General features: G+C 41.9%; 1 protein-coding gene across 1 annotated transcript; it reads left to right on the top strand.

Moving 5' to 3' along the window:
- The first annotated feature begins 134 nt into the window (after positions 1-134).
- On the top strand, positions 135-9,978 carry fam171b (family with sequence similarity 171 member B). The gene is made up of 8 exons (XM_034102821.2): positions 135-520; positions 2,262-2,495; positions 3,804-3,896; positions 4,258-4,416; positions 5,201-5,371; positions 6,014-6,130; positions 6,213-6,336; positions 6,606-9,978. Exons 1-8 carry the CDS (start codon positions 307-309, stop codon positions 7,804-7,806), a joined length of 2,313 nt encoding a protein of 770 aa, XP_033958712.1. The 5' UTR covers positions 135-306; the 3' UTR covers positions 7,807-9,978.
- The last annotated feature ends 8,192 nt before the right edge of the window (positions 9,979-18,170 follow it).

The following is an 18,170-nucleotide window of genomic DNA, read 5'->3' as shown; positions in this document are numbered from 1 at the left end:
TAAAACTATATATTTAAATGCAATGAGGTAGTGTGAGTACATTCTGTGCAAAAAAAACATGAGCATGTACCGTATTTATTTAACGCGTGACGCATCTTCCCAATATAAACGATCTTTGTGTTCACACGCCCAGCCTCAGCACCAGCGCATCCTTTCTCCACGGGGCTTTCCCCCCTCAGTGCGCACCGACATTAAGAGGAGCCATGAGAGGGGTGAGGCCTACAGGATAAGCACACACTGCTGGACCCTCTTCTCCCCCCGAGCTCGAGTCTCTCGGTCCGGTATGTCGGTGAGCCTGCTCTCGCCATGCCCGCTGCTGAACGCTCCGTGCTGCCGCTGCCGCTGCTGCTCTTTCTGCCGTCGCTGCTCCTGATTTCCTGCCTGGATGAGGCGGTGGGAGCAGCGGAGGAGGGCGGCGGCCTGCCCTCCTCCTCACCCGGGGACAATGGCCTCACCGTCGCAGTCGTCGGAGAGCAGTCCGCCCCGGGGAGGTTTCCCAGCACCACCGCGGGGATAGAAGGTAAACAGAAAGGAGCTACCCGTCACTCAGGCATTGTTAGGGGGAAATGGAAATGAGCTACAACACAGGAAACAGTGTGACCCATAACTGGATCGTGGACGAGAGCATGATGTTTGTTTTAAACATATTGTTTCATTGCCTTGGGTTTGTTTGTTTTTTGCATCAAAGTGCTGCAGCTTTATGTGTTGATTTGAGGCACATGCTGTAATCGTGTCTATTAAATACATTATAAATTCAGCCAAAATGCCATTTAATTACTTTTAATTCTCCAGTGGCAACATGATGGCTTTGTATGGATGGAAATGAGTCTGGCCAACAGGCTACGGATTAGGGTGCATCATGTGGAGCTTTGGGGATTAGGGTTTTTATCTTTGTGTCCGAGCAGGTGATGTATTACAGTACCTGTGCTCACTGATGGGTGTTGTTTACAACTCAGCATGGATGGTGGATTTACATATTAAACAACAACAACAAAGGACACGTCTAGTCACTCCGCCTCTGGTGTTATAGTGTCAGATTTACACATCGCAACAAGATTCATAGATACAGCAAAACAGGCCGTTTGCACTGTTCAATCAAATGATCACGCTCAGCTCTCCACGCCTGAATATTAAAACATATACATACTAAACAAAGATATAAACTAGCATAAGAATTTCTGTAAAAAAATACAAGCTGACTTGCATTTAAAAATCTCAGAATAAAAGTGTATGTATAAATATATAAATATGCATAGGAATAACAAGATAAAAGTATGAATGTAACGGTGTACAATATACAACAATGTAGTGACAACAACATGAGATATAATTAAGCTTAGTATCACCTGATAAAGATTACAGTGCGTTACAAGAACATTCACATTCAAAACAACAGCAGGGAGATTTCATGTATAAACCTTTGGAACCAAGCTTCTTTCCCCGAGTCATTTACTTCAATAAGACGGCAAAGTGCATTCTGATAGAGATTGGAAAAAGACTGAAACTCAATAAAAAGTGGAAAGGTCCAACATGGCGCTTGTGGTGTATTTCCATCCCGCCACAGACGCAGCGGTGCCTGCCTCATCACTTTTTCATGGTGAGAGAAAGGTTAGCTGCTGCTGAGAGGAAGTGGCTGAGGCTGCTCTGCATACAGATAGGACACATGCAAAGACACACGTACTACCAAGTACTTCTAACTCTAGCAGCCAGGCAGCGTACCAACCTATTAAGTAACTAAGTACATTTACTCAAGCACTGTACTGTCAAACAAATTGTGATTTCCATTGCCACATCTGCGCTGTAGCTAATGTGCTACTTTGTACTTAGGTTCCTTTGCTCCACTACATGTATTAATACCTTTAGTTACTTCACAGATGTGGATGAATGATGTGAAATATAACCAAGTGTTGAATCAGACTTTAGTTCCACCTGGAGTAAATCCACCAGCTACCCTGCAGTCTACAAAGTACTTCAGACTAGCTGCACCTTCACCAGCTTTGAGAACACTTTCATGATCAATCATTATAAAACATATCATATATATTATTCTGACATGGACCAATCTGCACAATGACTACTTTTGGTACTCTAAGTATATGCTTATCGTTGTACATAAGTAACATCTTGATTGCAGGACTTTTACTTAAAATGAGTACTTCTTCCACCTCTGAATACAAGTGATTTCCTTGTGGGATTTTGACAGTGTAATAGAAAGTTTGTACATTTGGTTGCTTTAATAAAACCTGGCATTTTCTCCCCAGAGCCCGAGTTTGCCCTGAGGGTCCTGGTGAGGGACCTGGTGACCCGCCAGGCGCTGCCGGGGGCTTCAGTGGACGTTTACCTAAACCACACCCTGAGGAGCTCCGTCCGAACGGGGGAGAGGGGGGAGGTTCTGCTGTGGGTGGCGTACAGCCCAGGCCTCAGCCTTACTCTGCTGGGCAACATGGAGGGCTACGTCCCCAGCCCCCTGCCCTGGAGCTCCAGCAAGAGACCCAGTGAGTGTCCCCACAACAACTTGTAAAAACCTTTGGCTATTGAAGAATATGTCAGATTTCTGAGGGAAAGATTTGCCCAAATGTCGTCATTATTCTACCTTTGAATCTGGCTTCTCTGCTAAAATGCTAATCGCTGAATCCAGACCAGCCCCAAGGTCACAGCTGACCCTAACCCCCCCCTTGCTGGTGAAGAGGTTTTCCAACAAGGATCGACCGGACCAAACTAAAGCCTAATCAAGCCATTTAGCTCTTTCTAGTACTCAATTTAAAACGTTTTTCTCAAGGGCGCATTTCTCTTCCACAAACACTATTTTATATTACTGTAGGAGTCCGTTAAAGGTTACATAACACTATAACTGTCCGATTGTAAAATAGGCTGTGCAGCCATTTGCAACCTGCATTATTTGTGTTCATTCCAGATGAATGAAGTGTCTGCGACAACACACTGTGTCACAGAGGTGTGTTCACGACGGAGCGGCTTATGTTCAAGCGTAACGGGACCCCGTCACTGGATTGGCTTTATTTACATGTGTCTGACTCCAGTGTGGGGGGGGACATATTCCTGCCTTAGCAAACTGTCTTTGTCCTGCGCCCAATCACATGAGGAGGGGGTGGGGGCCACCGCCACACAGATCTCATGTTGGTGTAGAAGAGAAAAGGGGCGCGGTCTGTTGTCCGTGTCCACTTGCTCTCTGAAATGGACAGAAAAAGAAAGGAGGTGGTGTTTACATCAAAGATGGAGGAGGGGGGATGAGAGAGTCATCTGGAGAGCTGCTCTGCATGATCACAGGCGCCTCCCTCTGCCGAACCCTAAGGAGAGGAGGTAGCATCGCCACCTGCTGGCCGTGTTACAGATCTACATAAACAGCTCGTCTTATGAAATAAAAACTGGAGAATGACAAATACTTCTCTCCTTACTCATTAAATCACGTTTAAAATACACATAACATCTTTTCTTTCCATGTTTGTTGTCAAAGGATTATTTCTAGATTACGTTTGATTCCTGTCCGTTCTTTGATGGTGTCTCTTGGAAAGACATTCCTGTCCGTTCTTTGATGGTGTCTCTTGGAAAGACATTCCTGTCCGTTCTTTGATGGTGTCTCTTGGAAAGACATTCCTGTCAGTTCTTTGATGGTGTCTCTTGGAAAGACATTCCTGTCAGTTCTTTGATGGTGTCTCTTGGAAAGACATTCCTGTCAGTTCTTTGATGGTGTCTCTTGGAAAGACATTCCTGTCAGTTCTTTGATGGTGTCTCTTGGAAAGACATTTGGAAGGTTGTAAAATGAAGAGTGTGTGTTCTGTTTGCAGTCTTCTCTGCTGTGACGTTGCTGCTGCTCCCTCACAGTCAGGGGAACATCTGGCTGTACGAAGACTCCGTCCTCATCACCGGGAAGTTACCTGGTGAGTTCCAGAAATATTTACATTGATTTACATCTTGTTGTGAATTGACTAAGCTGAAACCAGTTGAACTTTAGATTTTTACAATTTAATTTTGAAGGGATTGATTGTCTAGATAAAGAAATAGCAGAGTAACTGCACACATATCTACATTTTAAATATGACTAGGACACAGTCACCACTAATATGACTATAGAGGTGAACTATGATACAGTTTTTGTTTCTCAGATACATTCAAATCCTTTGGTCTTTTTCTTTTTTTAAATAGATATTATCACTTATCTGGTCTAACAAAATCAGAACCACTTTACACATTGGAAACATACTGTGTCCAGATGTAATCAAACGCCTTCATGTTTTACAGACAGCTCATCCCAACCCAAGGTCCAGTTCCCGAAGAGCCTCCTCACCAAGTCCGATAACAGCAACGTCTCCTCGGTGACGGCGTACCTCACTGTTCCACAGCGCCACCTAGCCAAAGACTGTGTCAACTGCACCCCCGGCCTCATCAGCCAAAAATCATGTGAGCATTAAATAAAGCCTTACTATTGTTTAAAGCTGGTTTCTAATCAATTGTCCCTGAAGAATCCAGACCAAGTAACGCCCCCTAGTGGTAGAAAAGTGAGATATGTCACTTTGAGCGTTAATGGTAAAGTCATTCTTATTTATAATTTAATTAATGAGGGTGATTTTTTGGTTTAAATTTGTTTAAATTGAAGAATATAGAATATTTTAACTAAATATAATTGAATCAGCTAAATTAACTAATCATATTTCTAATTGTGACATATATGTCACTCTAGATTTTCTGAGAAATGTTAAGGTTAATGTCCTGATGTGACAGCGATATTTATCTCATTTGTTTCATATCAATTTGATCATGAAATGTTAAATGTAATAAAGGACATGTTATGTAAGCATCATAATTCTTGAATTGCTTGAATCTTACCTTAAGCAACAAAAAACAAGCTTTTGAAATGTAGCTATCTCTGTCACATTAGTCACAACATCTTGGACTTGTTGTTATGGGAACACAGAATCACATGACCCAGCAGACTGTCCAGTGTGTCACTTAAGGACTTCATGAGATAAAATAAAGGCTGTATAAGGAACTTTTCCAGAACATTTAAATGTCATGTAACATCTGTGTCACCGTGGGTTCTTATTGGTTAAAGACTTGGTTGAGCACAAAGGGCCAGCATCTTTAAATGAAGCAGATTCTTTCAAACTATAATGTAAAACAATTCAGATCCGAATGTAACCATGTGAACGTCCTCTGACTGGATCACTGCTTCCTGTGTGTGAAGTGTTGAGAGGCATCGAGCTGAAGGCGGTGGCAGCGGTGGATATCCTGCTGTACTCTGAAGGTGAGGAGCTCCAGGTTCGAGGGCCCATTCACATCAGCCTCCCCCTGGGACACAGCACCCACCTGAGGGCCTCTGACACCGTGCCAGCCTGGGCCTTCAATGTAAAGACAGGTGAGGATAAAAGAGAACAAAAAAGACACAAAATGATGTTAAAAAAAAGACTGACACATTCTAAAAAAAAGTCCCTGCAGGTGGTCCACTCCATTTCTCTGTAAATAACCTCATACACCCCCACCGAAAACATCCAAACTATGGGTTTTGGAAGTAATATGGTCTGTGTTTACATTAGCAAGCATCGCTAACACTCAGAGCTAATGCTGTGCTGGAGAGAGCATGTGTAAAGAAGCAGGATATAAAAGGTAATGTCCTCGTGGTAAACCCGCGAGAGAGAGAGAGTTTGAGCTCCATACTGTTTCAGAAATAATCCTTGATGTGGTTTGGAACATAATATGGCGTTTAACCACGGCAGCGTTTAGCTGAGTTTCTGCTGGTAGACAGCCTCCTCTTCACAGGACGAAAGGGGCGTGGCCAGAAGCAGCTCCAAAGGGGCGTGGCCAGCAGCAACTCGGTTACAATTAAAGGGCCAGACCCAGAATCAGCACTTTTGTAACAGGGCTGAAACAGAGGTGTATGAGGCATGGCTGCAATCTGTTTGGTGTTTTGAGCAGAGACATGTTTTCTATATATCTGAGATGTATAATATATACAAATATTATAATAGGAGACCTTAAATGATCTGTTCCATTCCAACAGGTGCCTGGGAGAATCAGGGTCTGGGAATCGTGAAAGCAGAAGGTACCGAGCTGGTTTGGACCTACACTGCTTCCCACCTGGGATACTGGATCGCCGCCCCGATTCCCTCGTCACACGGTGCCTGTCCTTCACACACTCCTGTAGATGCAGATTGAGACGTTAGTAGATCTCTCATGTCTATGTTTTTATCTGCGTTTAGGTTACCTGTGGCATGGAAGCTCCTTTGACTTCACATCGTACCACGCCTACCTGATGATGGGAATTATGGGAGCGTCGCTGGCTCTTGTCATCGCATGCCTCTCCTTGTTGCTATGTCACTGCGGGTAAGAGATCTGCTCAGAAGGGCTTCAACATGCAGTTTAAAAAACAAATGTTACATTACTTGTTTAGTAATACTTCATTATTTTATGAACAGAAGTACATTTTATGCACTATATATAAAAACTCTTATTTACAGTTGTCTTATTATTATTGAGACATAACTAGAAAATGTATTTGGGGAAATCTTAACACTTTAACTTGCCATTAGTTTGTCCTAACAAGTGGAAAGATGCTGTATTCCATCCTGATTCACCTCCGTGTCCTCCGGTAGGCGAGGTGCTTATCGAGAGCCTAGGAGGAGAGCCCGCTTTTCCAAACTCACAGTGGTGAAGAAAGACCAAACCACCTCCACCCACATGGAGGAGGGGTTGCTGTTCCGTTCTGGCGACAACAGCCTGGCTTCCTGCAGTGTCGAGTGCGACCCCTCCCTCACACCGAGGCATAAAGCCAACTACAACATCTATGTGGAGGATCCAGGGGGCCGCCCGGGGGCCGCCCTGTACAAGAACATCGCTCTGGATCGGATCAAAGGCTCCCAGCAGCCCTCTCACTACATCAACAGTGACGAGGTGGCACGGATTCGGGAGAAGTCGGAGCAGAACCGTTCCAACATGAACTCTACAAACTTCTTTCAAGATAAGCTGCTCCACATGGCTATCATCCAGGCTCCGGAACACTGCAAGTCGGCCACTTTCCCCCGCAACGACGCTCACTCAGATCCTGATAAAGACAACTACACCCAGACACTCCCCAAAGGTGGAAGCAGCCCCCAGCAGAGCAGCCAAGATGACCCCCAGCCTCCTGAGACCCCTCCTCCAGGCGCTATGTGGGGCCGCTACAATAACCCGCTGGAGTCCTCCGTCTCCGTGCCTGGGACTCTGAACGAGGCGGCGGGTATGGGGGGGCACGGGGGTCCCGGCAAGCTGCAGGGGATTTCCGAGCGCACTTTGCTGGAGCTGACCCGGGGGAAGTCTCAATCCCGCGCCTGGTTTGTCTCCTTGGAGGGGAAACCGGCCGCCACGGTGCGCCACTCCATCATCGAGCTACAGGGCCGCCACCGCCCCCACAGCAGCAACGACACCAGCCTGGACTCGGGGGTGGACATGAACGAGCACAATGTCCGCGAGATGGAGCGTGACAGGAGATCCATCCGGGCCTCCTCCCTGCCCTACCGCAGCCGGGGGGGGCGTTACAGCGAAGAGCAGGACCTGAGCAGCAGCGAGAGCGGGACCACCGCCACCTGCACCCCCGAGGACCCCTACCTCAGGAACATTTTAGACGGGAGCAGCGGGGCCATTCCGAATATCCCAGAGGAGCGTGACGGGATGGATACGTCCAGCGCTCAGGAGGACAGCGAGTCCAGAGGGACGCCCCCCCCACGCCGCCTGAGGAAGGTGAGGGAGAAGGGGAAGACGGAAAAGAGGAGCGCAAAGCACGTCCGCGAGGGGAGACCCCTGACCAAGAGAAGTTAGAGCATGACAAACATTCAAACTTTTTTTTCATCAATGCTTAATTTAAAGGTCACCTATTATTCTAAATCCACTTCTTCATGTATTTCATACATAAACACGTGTCCCCTCTGTGTAAAGAGATTCTGAACGTTTCAGGGGAAAAGAGTTGCTCACTTTTTGTCCTGGATCTCCTCTAGAGCTCCATTGAGTTCTTTGTAACCAGATGTCTCTCAGAGGGGCGCGGGGAGGGGCTCCTTGTCTTCATCTGAAGTAACAGACAGAGAATCAGCACTTTGGAAACAGGGCTGAAACAGAGGGGATGATGGGATGCTGCAATGATCTGCTTGGTGTTTCAGCCAATCAGAGACAGGCTCTGGATATATCTGAGACCTGTTATATATTGATGAGAAACAGTATGACAGGGGCCTTTAGATGTCACATTGAGCTGTTTTCATCACACGGCGTCTTTGAAATGAGCTCTCGCAGGCATTGTTGCAAAGAATGCATAGCTCAAGATAACGAGCAGCATCATGTGTAATCATAATGCTGTTTTAGGAGTGTGTGCACCACCTCTCTCCTGAATGTGAACACAGTATTTGTCTCGATTGAGTCGAACCCGGTGAGTTGGTAGGAGGGACACAGTGCACTTATCCTCACCATAAATGCCTGCTGTTGATACATAAGATGCACTAGCTTACTGACATTATGTTGTCATCTTTCGGCCTCATTATATTGGATTTCTTAAGAACTATCTTCAGCTTTCCACCTCTCACTGACTCCACTGGATTCTTGTGAAGCTGCCACTTTGACGTTTTAACACCTGATATTTAAGGTTTTAGGCCACGATCATTTTAGAATGCATGAAAATGAATGTTTCCTCGCGTGTATGAACATATTTTGTAACTAATTTCCAGCTTTATTCATCAGCTGTTTGATTACTTGGGGACTGAATGATACATTGTCTTGGAAAGAGACTCAGTGTAGTGCTGCCAACTGTAAGGGATTATAAAACAAAATACCCAGGACTACGATTATCACAATGTATGAATCCCACCAGAAGCCCAGCAGATTCAGACACTTGAAACAACCACTCTACACTACTCCATTCATTTGGTGCCTTGGAGTTTCCAGCATGTATTCCCAAACCTCTTAATACTTTGTCCTAGATATATTTACACCCTGACCATGGGGTTTTCTTTGGGTATGACCGTAGAAAGAAAACATTTTTTTAAAGGATTTTTTGAAATAATATTTTGTACAGTGAATAACGGTTCAACATTAATACTACACGCTTTGTTCAAAGGAGAATTCTAGCAACACAACTTTGACGTGTAACCTACTAACAACCAATTTGTATAAAGAAGGAATTTACTTTAAAAAAGAAGTCTCATCTGTCAGCATTCCAATAAAGCACACTACACTTTAATATGTGCCCTTTTGTTACACTGGCACAAAGAGATACATGTGTAGACTCTATTACGGCAACAGCACAATATCTGAACACTGGCACCGGTCATCCACGATGAAGTTTGGCAAAGCGTCACCACGAAGCGGTTTTACGAGCAATATTTACTTACCATCATTTGAAAATCTAAAATGGAACCCTTAACAGTTTTGCCATATTCAGTCTTCCGTATAACTGTAAAAATGTTCCCCGATGAGTTCGCTTTGTATTAGGCTGGCTTCTGTAGCTACATTCTTGTGTTCTTCTGTATGTATATAGTAAAGCAACACATCATGTATTATGTGGCTGTGATTTCACTTGTTTTGTGCCGTTTTCCTCCCATCTCAAAGTCTGAGAGGTGTGTTTCGGTGAAGGTGTTTAAACCAGTCATTCATATGATTTGTTTAAGGTTAGCCTGAAGAGTCTTTTAACAGGGAGTGCACAACAAGCCTGAGCTTTGTGATTTTTAAATGTAGCAACAAGTGGAGCACTTAATCATTCAGTATGCTTACAAATGAAAGATGTTCTCCTGGTAGCCATCAGCTTGAACACCCAGCACACAGACTTTGTGAACTCTTTGTGCTGATGTACTGCCACTCCCGTCTAAAGTGATCTGCTGAATGTATTTGTATTGATTTGAATGTGTTCTCCAGTGGCCCCTCTTGTGTCTACCCGTGGGCACCTCTTGTGTTTACCTCTGTGATTATGGTAGTGTTATTAGTATTGCCTTTTTGTGCACTAAATTAATAAACTTACTTGATACCAAACATTGTGCAGACTTTTCATTATTCAAATTGCTGTGTGTTTATCACAACTCCAAAAAGTTCCAGCGCATGGGTTCTCTCTGAGCGGCCCCTTTTCCACCAAACCAGTTCCAGTTCTAGCTGATAGTATATATGTGTATATACATGTATACTATCATATACAGTATAGTTTAAGCCTATATTCCTGCTACTGCAGTATTCTTTACCTTTTTAAAGAACATTTTTAATTATCCTGAATTGTTTATATTGTAGTATGTAGTTTAATGTTGAACACACTATCTATCTATTGGTCAGAGTCACTGGAAAGGCAGGAGGCCAAGTGGGGGCTTGGACAACCTTGTCATAAATGCAACCCTGTCTCCTAAAAATTACGTTCCCACAGAACTAAACTGCATTCTCAATTACGTTTAGCTAGAAACGTATTTTCTCCCACGTTACGTTTGTTATGAACGTATCTCAAATACGTTTATTTTCTACATATCTTCTAGAAACATATTTTCTCCCACGTTACGTTTCTTATGAACGTATCTTAAATACGTTTATTTTCTACATATCTTTGCCATTTATTGTCTTGTTTGTAATGATGATAATAGTCATTTATAAATATCATTTTAGAGCACACATTTGAAATCGAGAATCGGGCTCGATATATGGTTAAATTAAAATCAGTAGGCGAGGCTGTAATTTCGCCAGCTGTTACTCTCATGAACGAGGCAGAACATAATAGTTTGATCATACCAAAAAGCTGCTGCGTCGTTCATTGCACCTCAAACATTAAAACAAATCCAGAGTTACGTGTTTCTGTACTTCCTCTAAGAAGAAAGGACAGTAAAAGAAGATCTCTGTGGCTTCAGGCTTGATCGCCGTTCAAATGACAGCGTTCGTTTCCCCAAAAGTGGGCGGGGCTGTAAAGTGAAGTAGATGTTACTCTCATCTATTATTCAAAACCATTCTATTTATTCTAACGTAAATTACATGCCAGTGTTTTGTCTTTTTATTTATTTGTTTTTATTTTAAATCGTATAATGTCAGACTTTTTTTCGTCTGTGAGGAAAAGAAATGGGGCTCAGAGCCTCAAAATACTGAAATCTGTATTTTTTTAAAATCTTTTCCTTCTAATTTATTATTCTTTTCTACATAACACACTGTTATTTACTCAACAATAACACACAATTATCCTTGTTTTTATTTATTCATTTAATTCTATAATCTTGGGCTTTTTAGCCGTAAATTGTCACAGTCTTAAGGAGAACCCAAATGCAGCACTCGAGAAACCAAGGAGAATTGGTAATATCCTTTATTGGAGATTCCACTGGATCAGAGGAATACCAACCGGGCAGTATAACGCACCGGAGGACAGCGGGCAGAAGGTGAGTCAGGGACAGGCAGAGGGTCAGGGAGTAAGCGAGGCGGTCAGCGTGGATACAGGCAGGGTCGGATAACAGGCCAGGCAGGATAGTCGAGGGACAGGCAGGATCAGGAAACAGGCAGAGCAGGCAGGTCGGGGACAGGCAGGGTCGGAACCGGGTAGGCAATCTAGTTTTGAACGCGGGAGAGACAAGCATGAGGCAAAGTACAATCTGGCAAAGAGTGTGTGTCAGGTGCGAGTTTAAATACTGGCAGAAGCTAATGGGTGCAGAAGAGAAAGAGAGTGAGTTAACGAGTGGGTGTGGAAAACAGGTGAGACAGGTGAATGGAAAACTACTGGTGAATGATGGAGCAGACTATGACATAAATAAAGTCACCGGAAACAGACGGGACATTTTGAGAGATACACACCACAAACCCACTAAACTGATTACCCAAGATCCTAAGCTTGAAGCTTGTTGATTGGATGTTTTAGCCGCAATGCACGCTGGGATATGGTGTTAATAAGATATGATATCCGACAACGAAAAATAAAATAATACCTAATTCAGAGTGTGCTTGCTTTTCTCTTTGGAAGTCATCACATAAAGGCATTGTAATACACGGTTCGGCTGCATTAAATATTACAGATCTGCCGTAGTTCTTTATTTATAGAGCCGTGATGAGAGAGACAAACAGGAGAACTGCTGCCAAAACTGAATACTTGACGTAGATCATAAATATATCAACAATTAAACAACATCTTCAATTTCTTTTCACAAAATACGTCTCCTTGCAGTATCAATAGTAATTCGGCTGACTTTTATATTTGATCCAATTGGTATATAGGTTATATTTACACCATAACGGTGCACAGCTGATAGAAAAGGACTTGTAGTTTTTAAAGATATTAGTGATTTTCTTTGAATATCAGAATGTAAATACTGAGTTGAGAGAATAGTCAGGGGATTTGGGTGATGGGAGACACATCTATGGAATCACAATTTCAATAGCTTACCATTAAATGACGTATAGCCTATGCCTTTCTGTCTGTGATGTTTTACAAATCAGATATTAATGTGTAGAAGTAAAACAAGAGAAATAGTATAGCAATATCCTGTAAAATTATGTAAAAACATGAATAAAACCACACATCTTCAGATGTTATACATAAGTGTCTACACTAATAATACAAAGTTATTATTAATATGCTGTGTGTACCTTGTGTGCACGGCCTAGTGGTTAAAGCATGTTATTGAATTATTTGTGTTGAATAATCTTATTTGATTAAAACAATATTAAGAGTACATACTTTCATAGGGGGAAAGTAGAAGGTCAATGATAGAAATATAGAATATAAAAAGTCAAGAAGATACTAAGTGATCTCTACAATAAAACAGTTTAGTGCCTGATGTACACAGATATTAATAGGAGGATGTGCAAAACAGAAAAACGAATTAACCTTTATTAACACATTAAAGAATACTTTAGGTTAAGGTCTTCTTTTAAACAAGAAAAAAGCTTAGGGGGTATCTATCTACAGATAAATATTAAGCCTGACAAAGTACTTAACGTCTAAAATATTGCTTTCCTGCAATGTTAACTATGTTGAAGCACTTATTTTAACTGATATTATACACATTAATTATACTCGTATGTATGTAGATAGTATAAGAAATGTGCAGAATATGACAGTTTAATGGTGGAGGTATACAGTACACACATATTGATAGATGTCTTGTAATGCGCTGTTGAGGAACCTGCGACCCAAGTTGTGTATAAGATCAATACACCTTAGAAAATCTTGAAATCTTGAAAGGGATGTGCAAAATAGCCATTATACAGTTTTTAATTAACTAGTAGAGAATAACGAGTAATGAATATACTTTATAAAGATCTGCAGATAAATGTTTAGTCTTCTCAAGCACTTGACAATCACCTTACCTGAATTTTACTCAGGTGTAACTAAAGTCTGCTTTAAGGGTTGTTTATAGTCCACATCATTAATCAGAATCTGCAAAGTAACTAAACTAAATGTAGTGAAGTAAAAATACCAGGTTAACCTCTGAATTGTAGTGGAGTAGAATTACAAAGTAACAATGAGCTGTCGTGTGGGTATATATAGTGCTGCCCATTATGGATACAAGCGATTTTCACCCATTTAGTAATTACATGTTTTAAATGTGTACACACCAATGTGTTTCCTATCGCCTAAACCTCCAGGGCTGTACACAGTTTAATACTGTCAACTTCTACATTTGGGAAACACGTCTTTTAAAACTACAATTCCCAGTAGAGACGTGCCATAGAGAACATGTTGCGAAACACAATAGCCAGCATGTGTAGTTCTGGTGGGGCGTTCGAGTCCAGTTTTGAATAGTCTGCCGTGGTTTCGTTCCATTTCAAAGAGCTCGGCGTAACCTTGGCGCAACATCACGGGGTTTGTCAACGGGACTGCAGTCCCAAACGATAGCTGGGGATTATGGGTAGTGTAGTGTCTTTGGCCATCCTAAATCTCGAAATGTCCCGTCTGTTTCTGGTGACTTTATTTACGGCTAAAAAGCCCAAGATTATAGAATTAAACGAATAAATAAAAACAAGGATAATTGTGTGTTATTTAGAAAAGAATAAAAAAAATTAGAAGGAAGAGATTTTAAAAAATACAGATTTCAGTATTTTGAATCTCAAAACCCCATTTCTTTTCCTCAAAGACGACAAAAAAAGTCCGACATTATACGATTTAAAATAAAAACAAATAAATAAAAAGATAAAACACTGGCATGTAATTTACGTTAGAATAAATAGAATGGTTTTGAATAATAGATGAGAGTAAAATCTACTTCACTTTACAGCCCCGCCCACTTTTGGGGAAACCAACGCTGTCATTTGAACGGCGATCAAGCCTGAAGCCACAGAGCTCTTCTGTAACTGTCCTTTCTTCTTAGAGGAAGTACAGAAACACGTAACTCTGGATTTGTTTTAATGTTTGAGGTGCAATGAACGACGCAGCAGCTTCTTGGCATGATCAAACTATTATGTTCTGCCTCGCTCATGAGAGTAACAGCTGGCGAAATTACAGCCTCGCCTACTGATTTTAATTTAACCATATATCGAGCCCGATTCTCGATTTCAAAGGTGTGCTCTAAAATGATATTTATAAATAACTATTATCATTATTACAAACAAGACAATAAATGGCAAAGATATGTAGAAAATAAACGTATTTAAGATACGTTCATAACTAACGTAACGTGGAAGAAAATATGCTTCTAGAAGATATGTAGAAAATAAACGTATTTGAGATACGTTCATAACAAACGTAACGTGGGAGAAAAATACGTTTCTAGCTAAACGTAATTGAGAATGCAGTTTAGTTCTGTGGGAACGTAATTTTTAGGAGACAGGGTTGCATTTATGACATGTCCATCCAGGGGGAAGGGGTTGGACTTCCTCAGGATCGTCAGTGTGGAACTAAAGTGGGTAACCATACCCTCTTTTATTATACCTTCACCTGGCTGCTATATCGCTAAACTGTTACTGCTACTGGATGTCCATCTTGTAAATTGTGTAATTGTTATAAAGATATTAACCCAGATGTTTGTACCCACGATGAAACAGATGTTACATGACATGTAAATGTTCTGGAAAGTCCCTTACAGCTTGAGCCTTTATTTTATCTCATGAAGTCCCTAAGTGACACGCACTGAACAGTCTGGGTCATGGAAACATGTAAGGTTAACTTGGACCTCCGGGGTGGCCTTCGGAGTGGATTGAGCAGTGCCTAAACGACGACATACAGAGCTACGTGAAGAGCAGGTAGACCAACTGGAAAAGGACCACCATTCAAAAGCTTTCTGATGCGGGTCTTGAAACAAAGCAGAGAAATTATGACCGTTAGTGGCCACAGGTGCGAAAGCTCTCTCCAGAGCTGCTGGAAGCCAAATCTCGGGGACCGGAGAAAGTGGAGCAATATTCTCACCACGCCAAGCAACAGCCTGAACAACCTCAACCTATACAAGTCACCACGTAAGCCATGCTACTGATGCTGGACAGGTTTTCAGTGGGTGCACAATAAACGGCAAGTTTTTGTAACTTTTTGAAAGGACGTCCCATTGCTCTTAATATGGTTTGAGGTTGCTGTTGAAAATGACTCAGAGTTGTTGGATGTGAGGGAAGGGAGACAGAGTGGAATTGTCAATGGTAGGGGAGGGGTTGTTATTGTTGTTGGTGAGGGATTTGGGACCGTTGTGGTTTAAATTCTACAATAAGTGAAACACACAAATCAAAATACATCAAATGTTTGTAGTACAATGGCACATACACTCATGACTTCCACTTTCTGACCTGAAACATCTGCTGGTGACAGGGCATACAATCTGTCGCCACAATGCTGCAAATCCACATTTCCACATCATTTCCGTTGTATTTGATGATTTGATGAAATGTCCACTTCTGTGAATATCAGGACACTTGAATCTAATTTTACAACATCCTCACATCCCTACAAGTGGTTTCCGTTAAGCTGTTTTGGGACTGATAATGCTTCATGGGGTCATGTTCTGGCCAATAGTGCCACACAAGTCCAGAAACATGACTGTAGTGAAACCTTTTCAGTAGGGGTGGGAATCACCAGGCTCCCCACGATACGATACTAACGTGATACTTAATCCACGATGCGATAATATTGCGATTCTACGCTATGCTAAGTATTGCGATACGATGTATTGCGATATTGCAAATCACATGGATCATATCCATGTCCGTCTTCCCTTCCTGGTTAAAAATGTATTTGCAATTTGAATAGTTTATGTAAATAACCCATTGTGTGTTCTTTGAACCTGAAAAGGAGATGGCATTATTTGTGTTACTTTCATTGCAATTGTATACATGTCTTAACGTAACTTCCTGTTTTATATACGACCATCTTTCGGAGGGATATGCTACAGTTGATATACAAAAAAGAATAACACGCAAAGTATCGCGATACTATGCCGTATCGATTATGTCCCCCACCCCTAATTTTCAGCAACCGGTAATCCATGGAGCACTTTCAAGATCTGTGTCTCTACAAGTCCATGCTGAAATGAATCTGGAGCAGAAGTATTATTGTAACATTGCATGTCAACAGGAGAACATTTAGAGTACAAGGGTGGGTCAGCTATTTGAAAAAGAAATAAGCATAACATAGAGACATACATAAGACAGGTTCAAAGGGAATTGTTCAATGTTAGATGCAATATCGTTTGAAAGACTTTTTCTTACCAATCTTTTAACAATGTATCACATAATAAAGAGACCAGGGAGGGAAATGCTGTGTCCCGTCAATTATGTTAGTTTGTTATGTATTTGTCACGTTCATGTTTGTTTTGTTTGTTTCACTTCCTGTTTTATGTTGTACTCTTTGGCTGCAGTCGGATAGTTTAAAAATCAGCTCCTAAATTCTAACCCTATCGTCTATTCCTTGACCTCTGAGTGAAACGTCACGGGGTTAAGGGATAGTGGATAGGAGAATTTAAAAGGACTTAGGAGAAGAGACTGCGGTACTTTAGAGAATCCGAATGCACTTTCACTATCCGACGTGTTTATGATGCGCCAGCGGACGTCATTGTGTGCGTCTGCTGCTGTGGGGAAACTATGGAAACCACAATTTTCTATACAGCGGACGACAACATGGATGTTTAATAAGAACGAGGGACTACTGTAAACTCATCTAGAGACTCTGCACCGTGCTCTGATGCTGCTGCTTTGCTTTATGAACGTGGACAACAGAGAAACATATTCTTCAGGACCAAAGTTGGAATTGAAATAAAAAAGGAAAGTGAAACTGCTCGTCACCCTCTCCCTCCGGTCCACATTAATACAAATGATCCCAATACGTATGATTGTATGAACTAAAGATCTTAAAATCAATACAGATGTATTTATTATAAACGTTAGTCCTTAACATCTATCACTGTGTATATCACCATTCAAACATCTTTTAAAAGTTGAACAAACCCCACACAGCTCAGTGAAGACTGAAATGTTGACTTTATTTGATCATTTCAGTAAAAACTAAGGTTCATATTTCTCTCTTTGATTATAATACTGATGAACGTTCAAAACAAAGCACTTTGGCAACTTACCACCTATGTTTTAAAAAGCTTAATAAGCACCGTAACTTTCATGATATAATTTCTCCGTCATAATCGTTTTTTTCCGTGAACGGCCGACTGTTGAGTGACGGCAAATGCTGCGGCTGCAAGGCATTGTGGGGCAGCATTTTCGCTTCTCCTGCCGGTTAGGGAAGTCCAGTGGTTCCTAAGCTAAAGGAGGTTATAAAGGAAGTTTGAAACCTCCTTTCCTATCATTCTCATCATTCTAGAGTATTCGAACGGCACTTATCATGGCTGCCACTGAGGGACTTCCGGGTCATTTCACTCCTTTAGGAAGGTTCCTAAGCTAAATGGACTATTCGACTTCAGCCCTTGTCTCATTCCAGGTGCCTTTACTTCCTTGGTTCTTGTTTCCCGCCATCGTCAGCGTCTGCCCCGCCCCTGATTGTTTCCACCTGTTCCCACTTACCTCTTGTATATATTGTCCTGTCTCCCCTTGTCTGTTGTCAGTTCGTCTTGTTCATCATGCCAAGAAGTCAGATCCAAGCAGCCATAGAGAGACCAAGTACCTTTTTGATATCCTCCATGAGAGCGTTTTGTTTTGTTACCATTGAGTCACTCCCTCTGTAAAGAGTGTTTCTTTGTTTTTGATCCATTAAAGTTTCTTTTTCTTCAAACCTTTTCGTCTCCGGGTTGTGCAATTGAGTCCTCATATCAGTGAGTCACGGTTCCTAA

The sequence above is a fragment of the Pseudochaenichthys georgianus genome, chromosome 16 (genome assembly GCF_902827115.2).
Source record: "Pseudochaenichthys georgianus chromosome 16, fPseGeo1.2, whole genome shotgun sequence".
Classification (NCBI taxonomy): domain Eukaryota; kingdom Metazoa; phylum Chordata; class Actinopteri; order Perciformes; family Channichthyidae; genus Pseudochaenichthys; species Pseudochaenichthys georgianus.
The sequence above is the reverse complement of the archived record's forward strand: the minus strand, read 5'-3'. Positions and strand labels throughout refer to the sequence as shown.

What these genes read in the sequence shown, in the direction of transcription:
- fam171b (XM_034102821.2), top strand. Translation starts at nt 307, where the DNA reads ATGCCCGCTGCTGAACGCTCCGTGCTGCCGCTGCCGCTGCTGCTCTTT. An exon ending in CCTCATCAGCCAAAAATCAT is followed by an intron (nt 4,417 to 5,200) that starts GTGAGCATTAAA and finishes CTGTGTGTGAAG; the next exon opens with TGTTGAGAGGCATCGAGCTG. An exon ending in CCCGATTCCCTCGTCACACG is followed by an intron (nt 6,131 to 6,212) that starts GTGCCTGTCCTT and finishes ATCTGCGTTTAG; the next exon opens with GTTACCTGTGGCATGGAAGC.